Here is a 15,822-nt window from a genome sequence, read left to right as displayed (position 1 = left end):
TTTTCTTATCGAGATCTTGGCTAAGTATAAAGGGAAACACGTGTACATATCTATGCGTTGATAAATATGTATAGTTTATCGTTGACTAATATTCTGCCCACCAGAGACTAAAGAGCAGTAACAGCCCTTTTGTGATTTTTCGTTTTATTAGTGATTCTGAAAGCGGGTTTCTTAAGCTTTCTATTGAATTAACTTACTTATTTCTAAGACTATAAGAATGGTTTTTATTTAACAGTTTTCACTTACTGCAAACGAAAAAAATTAACAATTTGGCGTGATTTCCCAACTAAAATACAGTATAAATTATACTGCAGATTAAATTTTAAGGTTTCATAACTAAAATGCAGTAAGCAATATAATTTTACAGTTCTTTAGATAGTTTTATATTTCTGGAAAAAAATTAAAAAAAAAATTAATACGCAGTAAAATTTACCGCCATACAAGATATTTTTACTGCAAATTAAGAAAATACAATTTATTGTCACGAACTCCCAACTAAAATGCAGTAAAATCAAAGCTTGTCGCATTTTAGTTGTGAATACTTAACATTCTTTTATCATTATAAACTGACTAACACGCAGTAAAATACAGCATTACTGCAGATTAGTTTGGATAGCATAACGACACAGATATGATTATTCCTAGCTAAAGTGCAGTTAATGTTTTAAATACTGCAACTGTGAACTAGCTATTTTTCTTACTGCACTAGTAAATTGAACACTTTTTTCTTAAAAAACTAACTAAAATGCAGTATTTTTTTGACCTTACTGCATGTTAGTTGGGTTTCTTGACAAAATAACTGATCCAAACGCAGTAATAGGGCTTTTTGCTGCATTTTACTAAGTTTAAAATGGTATTTTTTACAAAAAAGGCTATGCAGTAATAGGCACCAAAAAGAATAAATGGCCATAATAAATTCAGTTATTAAGATATATTTTTTTTTATTGCTTTAACGTGTGAACCTATGCCTTTACAACCTTTCTGCATTCCAATTTTTTTGCTTATCATTCTGTTGATTTTTTAAAATCAATTCTTAACTTTAAATGCGTTTTACTCGAAATCGTGATTTTGCTGTTACTGCACTTTAGTGTATGGTGGGCAGTATTATAGACGATATGTTTACTTCTACTTGATGATACTTAGTTTAAAACATCATTGGTCGCGGTACACTTAAATCTATCCGCGTGGCGTACCAAATTGGTGCACAAAAATAACAAGGCACATCGCTAATAATAAAGGAAGATTAGAAAGAAAATCCTAACAAAGAAATTCAACAAGGATTTCACTTCTAATCTCATCTTTCGTAACAAACATGGTTTCTCTCTTATCCCTTAAAATTTCTCATTTATAGCAGACATAAGTCAAAAATAAACGCTTAACTATTCCAAGCACACGCCAACAAAAAGCCAAGTTCTCAGGAACGTAATGATATCAAAGATCATCGGATGAATCATGGCAGCTTGAGCAATAAACCTCAAACCTTCTCAGAACCGCGGTTTGTGAGAATTACAAGTTATCATTTTTTTCAAGCTCTCACTCTACGTGCTTATTAGCCCTTTACATTTTCATAGTTCTGTTTTCATCTGATAATCTCGTCTTGTCTTTCTTATTCTTAGATCTTCACAAAGACTGTTCTCAAAAAGCAATGTGGTTTAAAAGCAAAAATCTGTTGAATGTATAGATATGTGTATTGATTTTCTTACGATCTCAGTCTAGAATAATTCTAATTAATTCAAGAACAAACAAGAAACATTACTTCTACAGTTCTACCACCATGCACAAAACAGTCCTTCTATCTAGTTTCTATTTCAATACATATTTCCGTAATTCGCTTCCCTACGGCATCATGCAGTGGAATAGAACCATACAATTATAATAAGCATAGAATATTTAACAATATCAGCTATAGATTATTCACTAGCCAACTGTAATGGCTCCTACATTTTTAACTACACGTTTCCCCGTGTCCATGCATGGCATTGCTAATGATGTATGTATTTATAGTATTTATTATTTAGTATCATAAGTTTATGAACACGTAGTTCCTGTGGTCATATACAGGGTGTCCCACTGTTGGTATACTAAGCTCAAAGGAGGTTATAGTTTTGCATACGTTGAGTACGTAAAAAATACTTATAAAATTCCAGACCCATTTTTTTTTTCAAATAGATGAATTCTTAAAACTCTATGTGTACACCCAAAACAAGCAACCCGCCCAACTTTGCCACCAGCACGTGAGCTATCGTTTAAGATTATGTTTTCATACACAAAATGCTCTCATTAGAGAAGCGGTAGTAATATGCCGGCTGCGCGAAGCTAGAGAAGAAAACATGGATTTTCAGGAAAAATTTAGCAAAAAATATTTGACGTAATTTTGTTTAAGTATTTTTTACTTGATCAGTGTATGCAAAACTACAAGTTCCTTCGCTCGCTTCGCTTCGTTCCTTAGTATATCAATAGTGGGACACCCTGTATATTTAATATCATTCTCTTGATCATACAACTTCAGTTGGAAATCTTTGTTGCTTTCATGCAAGAATATATTTGCTGAAATATGGAACAAAGATAGATTATGCTTTGGAATATTTGAAAAACCCTTTTTTATATGTAACTCACAGACTATAATCTCCGCTCTGAAGTTGGATATTCTATCCTTCTCTATCGCATTCAAAATTGCATTTGCTTCTCCACTTGTGACTTACTTCAGGCCGGTCTAATCTGCCGCGAACTATGGTTATTTTGTGAAGGCAAAATACGTATCAAAAATAGAGAAGAAATCGCGCAATAAACTCCCATAACTCGTTTTAAAATTAACAATGATTGGCTATTGGTTCCGTCTATGTACATTAAATTATAATACAGACATGTTATTCAAATTATTTAGTAAATAGATATTCAATGGGGACTATAATCCTTTCAATTTTGAATATAAAGCAGGTACCAACATTGGCAATAAATAATATCAGAAGTATAGCAATCTCAATTTAAACTGGTTTCGATAGATTCGTTCATACAATATGAATTTGCATACATTTAAATTATGTACTGCATTTCTCTCGATGAAATTTGCATGACAACGTTTCAAATATGCACATGCATATAAATATAAAATATACAAGTTCATCAAGCATGACACTTTGTTTGATCAAGTTTTTAAGTTTTTTGTTTTGTAACAGATGCTAGCTAATGAAGAGCATAAAATATATTAATACTAGTGGTCCGCCCCGGCTTCGCCCGTGGTACATATTTTGCAATAAAAGGTAGCCTATGTGCTTTCTCGGGTATCAAAATATCTCCATAGTTACCAAATTTCATGCAAATTGGTTCAGTAGTTTAGGCGTGATTGAGTAACAGACAGACAGACAGAGTTACTTTCGCATTTATAATATTAGTAAGGATGTTCCATTGGAAAAACTCAATCGCTCATAGAATTTTTTTACCTTCTGAGTTTAAAATTAAATATATTATGAAAGAGATGAAACATTTAAGAATGACACTTTTATCTTTTATGTAGCAAAGAAAATTTTTGATGGATGCAACAGGAAATGAAAACTTGTTAGGGTACAGCGAGTGATAAGGCAAAGCCCACGCGAACGAAGTCGAAATCTATAATAGCTAGCCTATTCAAAATTCAGCAATTTTATAATTTTTCAAAATATTGAAATAATTTTTCAAAGTAAGTATATAAATTATATGATAATAAGAGTGTTTTTACATAAAATCAATTGCATTTGATTCGACGAAATTGTATCTAAACTTTCTTTTAGTTGATGGTCAAATGTAACATGCGATCCTGTGCATGATACATGCAAGCTTGACACATGCATCGAATTTGTTCTTTTATTCAAGAATCTGTGTCCGTAACCAGTCTCCTAATGATGCCAGCAAGCACCTACTAAAAATAAAATATATATTAAGCATGCGGCATGACAACAAATACCTACTAAAAATAAAATATATATTAAGGGGGGTCTCTAGATACAATAAACGTGATTTTCTATTATAGACGATAGTACGGAACCCGTCGTGCGCGAGTCCGACTCGCACTTGCCCGGTCTTTCACAATAGGTAGTCATACTACCTATAATCTATTGCATAAGCATGTACATCTTCAGTTACTAAGATTGATAAGCAGGTAGGCATACAGTTCTATTTTAGGATTTTAGATAAAATGTATTCTAATAGGTTCATATTTAAAAGTGAAAGTTTATTTAGATGCTTTTACTCAATCACGATTTTCACATAAACATATAGGTATACAAGTACATTATCTAGGTATTCAAACATAGAAATCTAAATAACAAGACACATAGAAGTGCTGTAATGTCATAATTCGTATGAAAACCGCTGTCGCCAAAATCAACACATTCAAACCGAAAGCCAAACAGTACACACAAGTAAACTATGCCTTTTATTGGACAGCTTTATTTTAGTGAAAACTAACTTATCTATTAAATTAAGCTTTTGAATATGTATCCTAACGCACGAATTTACGGTTTATTTTAGAATAACATCCCTAAGTATATGAGACTTTTTGCTCCAATACGAACAAACGTGATAATAAGAATGGTCGACTGTGTCATTCATTGTTATTTCGATTACTATGGTGACACTCGTAATACTTGTAAATATTCTATAATTTTAAGGAAAAACGGCATTATTTCGAAAAAAAAATATTTTCCGATGAAATATTATTCCTTTATAAGTATAATTACAACTTGTGGAAGAATTTCCGCAATGGGAATTGCTGAAACACACCATGTATACACTCATACGTCTCCAGAGCAACTGAACAGTGACGAATGCACTGGTGATGTGCAAATCACCTGAGTGGCGACAAGGTCACGCACGCTTACGACTTCTAGTGTCTTGTTATTTAGATTTCTATGTATTCAAAATTATAAAATGTAGGTAGGTATCTAAAAAAAATGGTTTTTTATTCGATCGTAACTAGGGCGGGCGGCTGCTGCCTGCTTGTGACAAAATTGTATAATTCAACTATTAAATAATACAGAATAATAATGTATTACATAGTGTGTGACTTTAAAATTAAAACGCGAAAATGTAGCATCAGAACTAGAAGCATAGTTTTTTGCAAGCAATTAGGTATTATTTGTATACGTAGTATATTATTATTAGTCTGTGGTATTATCTATATCCATAGAAACTACAACAAAATATCAAGTCATACCTAACTGGAGAACCTCAAAATTCTCTAATGTTCAAGTAATTATAACATATTTTATTTATCCATTACAATTTCTCAGAACACAAATTAACTTTACGCTTATCGTACTATTAATATTTGTTGTAGGCGAGTGTTATTGACTTATTTCTAAGAATACATTCAAGTTTCAGCATTTGGTATAAAGTGGGCGCGTCTTAGATCGAAAGAGATAGGATTGTGGGAATCTAATAGATACGCTGGGAACGTGTCTTTATCGACATATAGATTACCAATTTAGGTCGAAACAGTCGTGTCGAAATCACAATGGCTACCAACATTTTAGGTCGCATGCACCATAAATATTATCATCATTCCTTCGGGGCATAACCCAGCGCGGCCCAGCCGACTCAGAACCACAATGTGTACCGCCTCGATGCAAGATAAGCGTAAATGAATATATCACTCCCACGACCGAAATATTAACCGGCCAACTCGCCCGACCCCATGATATTAAGCAGGCAATTAATATGTTTTATTCGCATCCGTCTACGGGGACATTAAAAGCCACGGCTCGCCTCTCATGAGCCTACGTGAACCGCAAACTAAAATCCGGTTGTAATTCCCTATATAACGGGACATCCAGTTATGGTAATGTCAGCCGAATTTCACGACGTAGTTTCGAAAGTAGTAATTCTGATCGCAATAAACCGAGGAAGTGGATGCAGAATGCAGCGTGAGATATACTGATGTAAATGTACCTACGCGGATTAATTACCGATACCGGCCGTGATTTCTCGTATCGACCTCACCGCACTAACGAGTTTTAAAGTTGTTTCGCTGGTTTGTCCGAATGGCTGGATTCGAGGGCCTTTTCTGAAGCCCTAATCTCTCGACGCATGAATAATTTCCGAGAGCTATCGATCGCACACGTCGAGGTTTTTATTTATACGGCGGGGTGGGCGAGGCGCGTATTAGTAAACAGGCGCAGGCGCGATCAGCGGACACTCACCGACTTGGAGGACGTTCTCAACACAGCCGGCTTCGAGCAGCTTGAGGCCGCGGCAGAAGGCGATGTTCCTGTGGTCGTCGGGCGGCGCTCGCGCCAGCGACGAGTACATGCATATGTCGCGCTCGTCTCTGGGGAACGACCAGTAGACGACGCGCCGCTGCACCGGCTCGGGGATGCGTTCGTAGCGCTCCTCGATGCGTTGGAACGGGATCGCGGCGGCGACTATCTTCGCGGTGATGTCGAGTAGGGTCGGCGGGGCGCGCGGCCGGCAGCACGCGCGCGGCGCACACGTAGACATGGCGCTCGCTCGGCCGCCCAGCGCGGACTGACGTGCCTCCGTTCCCCGCGCCGAATTCCCCCGCCGCGCCTCCCCCTGGGGGATGTACGCCCCGGATCGACAATGCAATAAATTATTCATTTGACAGCCATAATGTGTCATATATTATTAAAAAGTTGGTATTTTCTGTCGTTACTCGCTATATCAGCTTTCATCATTTATGATAAGAACAACATGAAACGGTGTGAGTATATAACAAGGCATTCTTGATGGTTCATAGAGTGAGTTTACTTTATAATATGAAATTATAATGGAAAAAGGAAATAATAAAAATATTATTACGCAATCACTCATTACACGGTCACGCCAAGAACGTGTAACGTGTTTATATTGTTTGAATAACATAATTAATTAGTTAATATTCATTTCTGATCGTATTTATAAAACATAAGAATACAAACAAAATATTTTTTACGGATTTTAATCTAGTAAAAATGCAAAAAATAATTAAATTACGTAGTCATATCCATTCTTACCGCAGTTCCTCGCATTACACAAACGAAGGGGAAAGGCGGGTGGGGTGACATTAACAGCTGATGGCTGCGGGGGGGCGGGGGGCCGACGTCAGGTGTCCGACTTGCAACTCAGCTGAGATTTGTGTTACAGCGCTGAAGCCGCTGACTTGACACTTACGTACAATGACCTTTATTTGTTTATAATTTTTTTTCTAATTCAGCGATGTAGCGGCTTAGTTTTAATTATCACACAATGCGCAATGGTAGGTACGTATCAATTATAATTATTATATTGTACAGTACATGTAACAGCGCTGCAGCGGCTATGTGATCATGTACGTTGGGAACATGTTTGTTATATTTTCATCATCAGTGAGATAACTATATAAATGAGTTCATAATTAAATCTGACAATTTTTACAGCGCTCCACTACTGAACAAAAGCATTGAAGCGCTGTATTGTCACGTACGTACAATGACCTTTATTTATTTATGATTTTTTTTTACTATTTGAATTGTATGCAGGTATGTATTGTTGGAGGCAGGTAAAATATTTTGTAAGTCAATGTTAGCGGTTGGTTTAGTGCAGTGGTCAAGTAGGTATATGACAATGAATTATTGTGATGTGGATTTTGTGCAGTCCTAGTAGGTATGATCGTTTTATAGTATTTTCCATTCAATAGAAACGTTTGAATTTACCCGTGTAGATATTAATGAAAAAAATACTACAAACAATCACTCGTATAAAATACTTGTAAGCTCTAATTTTCAGCTACAAATACATATAGCCAATACCTATAGAAATATACATATATACAACTCATGATCGATGTACGTACCTACCTACCTAGTTATTGAAACTAATAGATAATTTTGTTACTGAAAAGTTACAACCACAGCCACAGGTTACATCAAACGTGGATATACATATATACCTATCAATTGAAATACAATTTCACAATAGTACAGTCACAGACTAATAATAATATACTACGTGTACAGTATTACCTGTGTAATTGAAATGAATTGAAATTCGTAATTATAAACAAAGAATAAAATATACCTACCTACCCTAGGTACCTAGTTTCAATTTTTTATTTAAAATTCAATTTCATCACAATGTATTATCTATTATAGCGTTAGCTACTACTTATTAATGTAAAAAGTGGGCGAGATACATTAATAGTAATATTATCTCAATGGCGAGATATAAAATATTCGAATTTGATATTCTAAATTTTTGAATTTAGAATGTGTTTTTGACATAAATGTAGCTTTTAACTGAATGAATAAACACATCACTCTCCTTTCCGGACAAGATTGTTTTTTTTTTGTTTTTAATCTGTGGTGTTCAGAATTAATCTGTTGTTAAATAATTAATTTTCCTAAACTATAAATAAGTAGGTACTTCGATTTTAAACAACAAGGCGATAGTCCGTTTTCTAGTAAGAATAATAAAAGTGAACAAACGAAGTGAATTTATTTTTTGTACATCACGAATAAAATATGTAGTTATATCTAACTAGTTACTTACATCTATTAATTTGATAATATTTAAAACTGAAAAGGTCATTCCGTTTAGTAGACATGGCTCAGTGGTTTGTGACCCTGATTTTTGCGCTAGAGAGCCTGGATTCGATCCCAACTTGTAAGTTTAATTGCGTTTTTGTTGACTTAAGGTTTAAAGTATTATAAATTCTGTTCATACTATATACATAATATTATATTATGTTTTAATAGTTCGATCAAAACTTTTAGCAATTGTATAGCTATTGTATACCTATCATTTTAAAATTTTGAGATTAATGAAATTTTAAATTCAATTTACTAATGTGAATAGATTTAGATTCACTTCCTTTAGATTTTGGAACAAACACAAATCAAAATAAGTAAAATAACCTTTATTATTACCATAGGGTATAGATATTCTCATGCAATTTGAAAAGCCACTAGGTATGCTTTTACAAGTCTCTATTTAAACATAGGTATATTTACAATTTCAATTCATCTCTATTAACATGTGAAAACAACTTTACCTTTTTAGTATTTTTATGCGAATAAGGTACATAGGTACATATAGGAAGAAAATAAAGAAAATCGTTTCTGTAATTTTTGAGTTGTGATTGTTTTATCATATAATGTTCCTGTTCATAAAATAAGTACCTACTTAATTATAAAAACAAGACAATTTATCCAAAATAAATAGTAATATCCAACTGTAGGTATATAAAGGGTAGGTATATAAATTGGACCAAAGAAGGTTCCATATCCTTATTTAAAACAAAATCAGGTAAAATAAACTTCATGCTGCAGATAAAATAATTATAACACCACAGTTAATATAATACTAGTTTACAAGCGTATAAAGCGCTGCAGCGGCTGTAAGGTCTGTTTATCTGTCTCGAGCGGAGGCTAGTAGATGCTATATATATGTACCTATAGTTATATACTGAATTACGTCAGTCAGCTGATCGGTATGACTATGTCGTGGTCATATCGTAGATTTGATCATTTCATGATATGAGTGGCCATTTCACGAAATGGTCGCATATCGTGAAATGACCAACATAGTTTGATCAGATCGTTAAATCGTCAACGTTTCACGATTTGGTCATCCACATTTGGCCAGATCGTATAAAATATAAAGAGTCCATAAAATATTAAAAAAATTCAGAATAAATATATTCTAAAAACTTGTTTAATGTCATTAAAGTTAGTGCCGCGGCAGCGGCCGGCGAATGCCAGAAGCGAATCGTTTTTGCAATAGAAAACAGTTAGGTTAGGTTAGGTTAGACTTTGATAAACAACGCACGAGCCGAGCGAGCAAAGCGAGCGTGCCGCGGCAGCGGCCGGCGAGTGCCAGAAGCGGATCGCTTTTTAAAAAACAAACAATTATAATAATATAGTAGTAGTTTTTTAAATTATTTTATTTAAGTCGCATTTTTTCTTAAATACATATAAGATATCCACATTTTCCATAGTACTCGTACCTCTTCGTCGTAAATTCTTTGCTATGACTTTCTTCATAATATTGTTATTAAACGAATTATGAAGTTTTTAACTGCGAATAATTTAATTTTCGCCAGCGGCCGCCATCTTATCACATAATCACAGAGCTTGCAGCGCCTCTACCAACGATTAATGTAACTATTTTACGATATGATCAAATAATTTTGATCATTTCATGAAAAAACCGTGCGTTAATTGGCCATATCGTGAAGCGATTTCTTATCATTGATCTGCCCAAACCACATCATGATGTGGCCAAACTAAATTGGCCATTTCACGATATGCGACCATTTCGTGAAATGGCCACTCATATCATGAAATGATCAAATCTACGATATGACCACGACAACTATATAACAAGGTTAAGGACAATTATGTTATGTGAAAGTTTTGTGCGAAAACGGATGGATCGTTTTTGATGGGATATTGTAGAAAGATAGGTCATGGATGCTTTGTCTTGGTTTAGAAGGCGAATAATAACAGAGAACGACACCAATAATATAGATTTAAATAAGTTATTTATTTGTTTACGTTTCTGATAGGTACCTTTTGGCTTTTTTACATAAACCGCTTACAGTTCTGAAAAAAAATTACGTTATCGTGAAGGACACAAGAGAATACTACAATAATTATTAACGTGTCGAGTCGACCGACTTAAAAAAAGATATTATGAAAAAATGCTACTTCTTGTCAGTTTTACATAGATCGAGTTTATTAGCTATAAAAATAAAGCCTCACATCATACAAAATATACAAGCCAGCCTTTTTTACAAACGCAAATAGCCTACTCAAAATTGAAAAGTCTGTTTTTAAATGTCAAAATAACAGTTTTTTAATAAATGCGCATGCGAAAGTAAACACGTTACCATTTTTGACAGGTTTCCACCGGTATATTTTATCTGTGATTATAAAGACTAAAGAGCAACGCAAGAGCAACGTTAGCAACCATAAATTTGGAAAAATCAAAAAGTTGTTCAACACGGACACAGCTGCGGGTTTCAAGTTTCAACTAAGTAGTAATAATGAATACCTTACCTAGGAGGATCAAATCGGAATAAATAACCATTTCACCAATCGTACGTCAACGTCATCAAAAATAAATATACATAATTTCAAATGAAAAACCGATTAAAACACCCTTAAATCAATTACGATTTTAATGTTTAAATTCGATTAATATCGCGGAAAATAGCAATTTCTGCTAAATAATAATTGATGTGAATGCTGGCCACTTCAATAAATTCAATTTTCCGTATTGATCGGGTAAATTGGGCCGCCTTCCAAGTTTCTCGATTCTTTATTGTTTATTTAAATATAAAACCTTCATCTGCCAACTGTGTTGGAACAAAAATGGATTTATCACATTGTTTAAGGGAAGTTCTCAAGTTATTTCTTAAGTATGTACAATTTTATTGTTAGGTATTGTAAGTAGAGTTAAGTAGAAATGGAAAGTAGGTACTCCTAACTCCACAGGCATAGATACCTATTAAATAATTTCGAAAATTATTTAAAAAACTGATTGTAACATTTGGACATTATCAAAAATTTGCATTTTCTCTCCTTTTTTAAGTATTTTTAATGATGTAGACGACATACCATCTACCATCACTACATAATACGTACCTATACACCACATAAGACCAATTTGTATATAGTTCAATATGTAAAACTATATGTATAATATAGCTATATACAGCTATACCAACCTTTAAAACACAAAAAAAGTACATCCTTTTGACCAAATGTAAAAAAAGGTTGTAATTAAACCAAAAACATAAAGTTCTTGTCTAGACTTGAATCCGCGCTGAAAAAACACGAGGGAGGCAGTAGGCACCACCCTTCTGAATGAATCATGGAGCAATCAGCTCCGTCATTGAAACTATGCACTATGGTTTTCATACATTTTTAATACTGTCCAAGGCTTTTCAATACACATGTTACTTTACATGGGCTATGTCGTTTTATCATCATAGATTATAGAACATTTCATTAATGATTAAGGTAGGTTTTACCGGTTCTCCCGGGTTGACTGTAGTTTCTAATTAATAAAAATGTAGACTTGCTGGATGAGTATGGAAAAATATTTTTTGAACGGTCAAGTAGTTTTTGATTACTTTCTTTTGATACAGAAATAAAATCTTCGCTCTCATGTACATTGTATTATTTTCATAGGTACATCATATTATTTTCACGTGACAAAATTACATACTAGATAATATTTTATGTGAACGTTCATTGCGATAAAATCTATAATTTTGTTTACAGTAGGACTTTTAATTTTGTTAAAGTTCACCAAGTGAAAGTCCAATTTAAATCTATTGTGCTGTTCCAAATAACCCGGAAAAAGCGAAGGACAAAAAATAAATAAAAGTCGCTTCAATTTTAAGCTACTTAAATACGAAAGCCTATGTGGCTATATGTTTAGATAGCTTATTATTGTTTCTTACATAGAAAAAACCGCATAGTTCCCGTTCCCCTGGGATTCTGGGATAAAACCTATCCTATGAGTTTATCCAAGTTATATATATGTGCTAAATTTCATTGTAATCGGTTCAGTACTTCAGTAGTATTTGCGTGAAAGGGTAACAACTAACAAACAAACATACACATACACATACATCCATCCTCACAAACTTTCGCATTTAGTAGGAAGGATGTATTAATACTACCCTCAAGGGTCCTGACTATAAGTCAAGACATATATATTACTTATCAACGTTCAAAATAAATAAATAATTTACTTCAAAATGGAAGCTCTTATATTCTCGGATTAAAGTTGTATTATTGCCAATTAGGGTTAGCTTGTGACCCAGGCGGATATTTCCAGATCCATTAGGAATAAACTAGTATCTTAGTGCATCTAGATTTTAGCCCTATCTAAGTGGTAATTAAATATTTAACTGGACTTTAGAGTATCACTCGAAATAGGCATTAAGTTTACAATTAAATTATTTGAGAAAGGCGTCTCACTAAAGCCAAGTGTATATGATATTAGTAGGAAATAGCCAATAGGAAATATCTTTCGATGGGCGTCCGAAATTTTCATTTTTTGCAGGTTTAACAATAGATACTTTCTGAAAGATTAATCAACTGTTCTAATTTCTAAACTAAAATTGATTAGTCATTATTTCGTCGGGTTTATATTCACAAAGTAAAACAGGGATATTTTAGATTGGATTATTAATAACTAATTTCTTGGTTGTTTTAATTATAGAAAATACATATACAGGGTGTCCCAAAACTCAACGTCAAGCCAAAACGGGGTGACAGGATTGATTGTAACCATCATGAGAAAAATCTAAAAAAAAATCTATCCCATGCATTTTGAAAATTATGGGCATTTAAGAAAAACCTAAAAATTTGGTCAACCTGTAACTATTTTTCGGTTATTGTGGTTAATTTTTATTATTTTTGTTCATTTAAACCTTGGAACCGTAACCCTAAATAACATTTCTAGAATTACAGTAAAAAATAATGACACAATTGCCCCAAGTTTCCTTGAATTGAAGACTATTTGTTAAACTATGAATTTAAAATTTTCTAAATTTGTCGACTTTGACGGCCCCTCCTTTAAAAAAAATGTACTAGAGTGCCTTGGCAAGTGCCATTAAAAGTTGGCGCATTTAATCAGGATTGTAAAATAGTACAATATTTGTTAGTTTCATACAAAAAAAAATGAATAAAAAAATAAAAACCTCAAGTAACCCGATTTTTGCTAACCCATTTTACTCAATTAAAATGTTTTTTATTCGCAAAAACTCTAGGTAGGTTCTTAATTTTACGGCAAAATGATGAGAGAGATAGACAGTGGACATGTTTGCCATGAGTGAGCGAGACAGATAGTGACGCCACGCAGTGAGACGAAGATGCGTCGTTTAAACGAGTGCGAATGAAATAGATACAGACGCCATACCAAGCAAATGGCTACGCTACCAGTTTGACATCAGTTAGTACGTTTCGCTCATTCGTCTACTGCGCACCTTTCCGTATTCGCTTGTGTTGATTTAGTACTGACAACTTTGGCTTCTCTTTTTGGACTTGGATTATTGTGAATTGGACTTGTTGATTACATACCGGCAACTTTGGCTTCTTTCTTTTGGAATTGGACTTTGGTATTAGCATAATACCCTTGTTATCTACGATGCCTACTCGCTATACTTCACAAGAATATGCAAACATGCACCTCATTTATGGGGAATGCAGATGCAACGCAAGTGCCGCCGCTAGACTTTATCGTGAAAGATATCCAAATTTAGAGCGCTATCCGGATCACCGCGTGTTTGTTAATGTGCACCGTTCACTCACGGAGAGCGGCCATTTCCCGAATCAAATGCGGGCTGGAGGTAGACCTCGCATTCCTTACGAGGAAGAAGTGTTGCAAGAGGTCGCAGATGACCGAAGTATTTCAGTTCGTGGAATTGAAGAAAGAACGGGAATACCCAAAAGCACAGCACATCGTGTTTTACAAAGAGCCGAAATGCATCCGTTTCACGTACAACGAGTTCAAAGTCTTCTCCCTCGAGATTATCCTGAAAGGATTTCATTTTGTAGAACAATGCTACAGAGGCATAATGAAAATCCCCAATTCATCCAAAAAATTCTCTGGTCAGATGAATGTACATTTAAAAAAGATGGCTACATAAACTTACACAATTTTCACGAGTGGCATGTGGAGAATCCACATTTAATGCGAGAAGACAGATCCCAGTATCGCTTTAAAGTAAACCTGTGGACCGGAATTTTAAACGGCAAAATTGTTGGGCCTTTTGAGCTGCCTGAGAACTTGAATGGCACGAATTACCTACATTTTTTACGAGAAAATTTACCAACTTTGTTAGAGGACGTACCACTAGCAGATCTTCGCCACATGTGGTATCAACAAGATGGCTGCCCAGCGCATTACGCAGTGCAAGTAAAAAATTTCCTTGACCAGAAATATCCGGGAAGGTGGATTGGACGTTCAGGCACTATCTCGTGGCCAGCCCGTTCCCCAGATTTAAATCCCCTGGATTTTTTTTATTGGGGCGTTCTCAAAGAAAAAATTTATTCAAAGCCCATTGAGAGTGTAGCCGATCTGCGAGAACGAATTTCTCAAGCTGCTGAGGACATCAACACTCGAGGATATGCCCGGCAAATAAGTAGATCTTTTTTAAGAAGATGTAGGGCGTGTATTGAGGCTGATGGCAAACAATTTGAACATTTGTTGTAATAAATAATGTTATTTCCCTATCTGACTTTTATTTCAATAAACCTAAAGTAAACTAGGTCAAGATTTTTAATTATTTTTTTAATTTTACTTACTTTTGTTGACTTTGGTAAAAGTGGCGTCACTATCTGTCTCGCTCACTCATGGCAAACATGTCCACTATCCATCTCTCTCATCATTTTACCGTAAAACTAAGAACCTACCAAGAGTTTGTGCGAATAAAAAACATTTTAACTGAATAAAAAGGGTTAGCAAAAATCGGGTTACTTGAGGTTTTTATTTTTCATTCATTTTTTTTAGTATGAAACTAACAAGTATTGTACTATTTTACAATCCTGATTAAATGCGCCAACTTTTAATGGCACTTGCCAAGGCACTCTAGTACATTTTTTTTAAAGGAGGGGCCGTCAAAGTCGACAAATTTAGAAAATTTTAAATTCATAGTTTAACAAATAGTCTTCAATTCAAGGAAACTTGGGGCAATTGTGTCATTATTTTTGACTGTGATTCTAGAAATGATATTTAGGGTTACGGTTCCAAAGTTTAAATGAACAAAAATAATAAAAATTAACCACAATAACCGAAAAATAGTTACAGGTTGACCAAATTTTTAGGTTTTTCTTAAATGCCCATAATTTT

The 15,822-nt window shown here is 34.3% G+C and overlaps 1 protein-coding gene across 1 annotated transcript in view; it reads right to left on the bottom strand.

Moving 5' to 3' along the window:
* LOC149901591 (zinc finger SWIM domain-containing protein 4-like) overlaps positions 1 to 6,491 on the bottom strand; it is a 57,177-nt gene extending 50,686 nt beyond the window's left edge. Inside the window, exon 1 of the mRNA XM_090111303.1 lies at positions 6,177 to 6,491. Coding sequence (XP_089967429.1) covers positions 6,177 to 6,474 — 298 coding nt within the window. The 5' untranslated portion in view covers positions 6,475 to 6,491. The remainder of the gene's footprint in view (positions 1 to 6,176) is intronic.
* Between the last annotated feature and the right edge of the window lie 9,331 nt (positions 6,492 to 15,822).

The sequence above is a fragment of the Colias eurytheme genome, chromosome 16 (genome assembly GCF_061535395.1).
Source record: "Colias eurytheme isolate Ceu_HAF_F1 chromosome 16, ilColEury1 Martin Lab GWU primary, whole genome shotgun sequence".
NCBI classification, from domain to species: domain Eukaryota; kingdom Metazoa; phylum Arthropoda; class Insecta; order Lepidoptera; family Pieridae; genus Colias; species Colias eurytheme.
The sequence above is the reverse complement of the archived record's forward strand: the minus strand, read 5'-3'. Positions and strand labels throughout refer to the sequence as shown.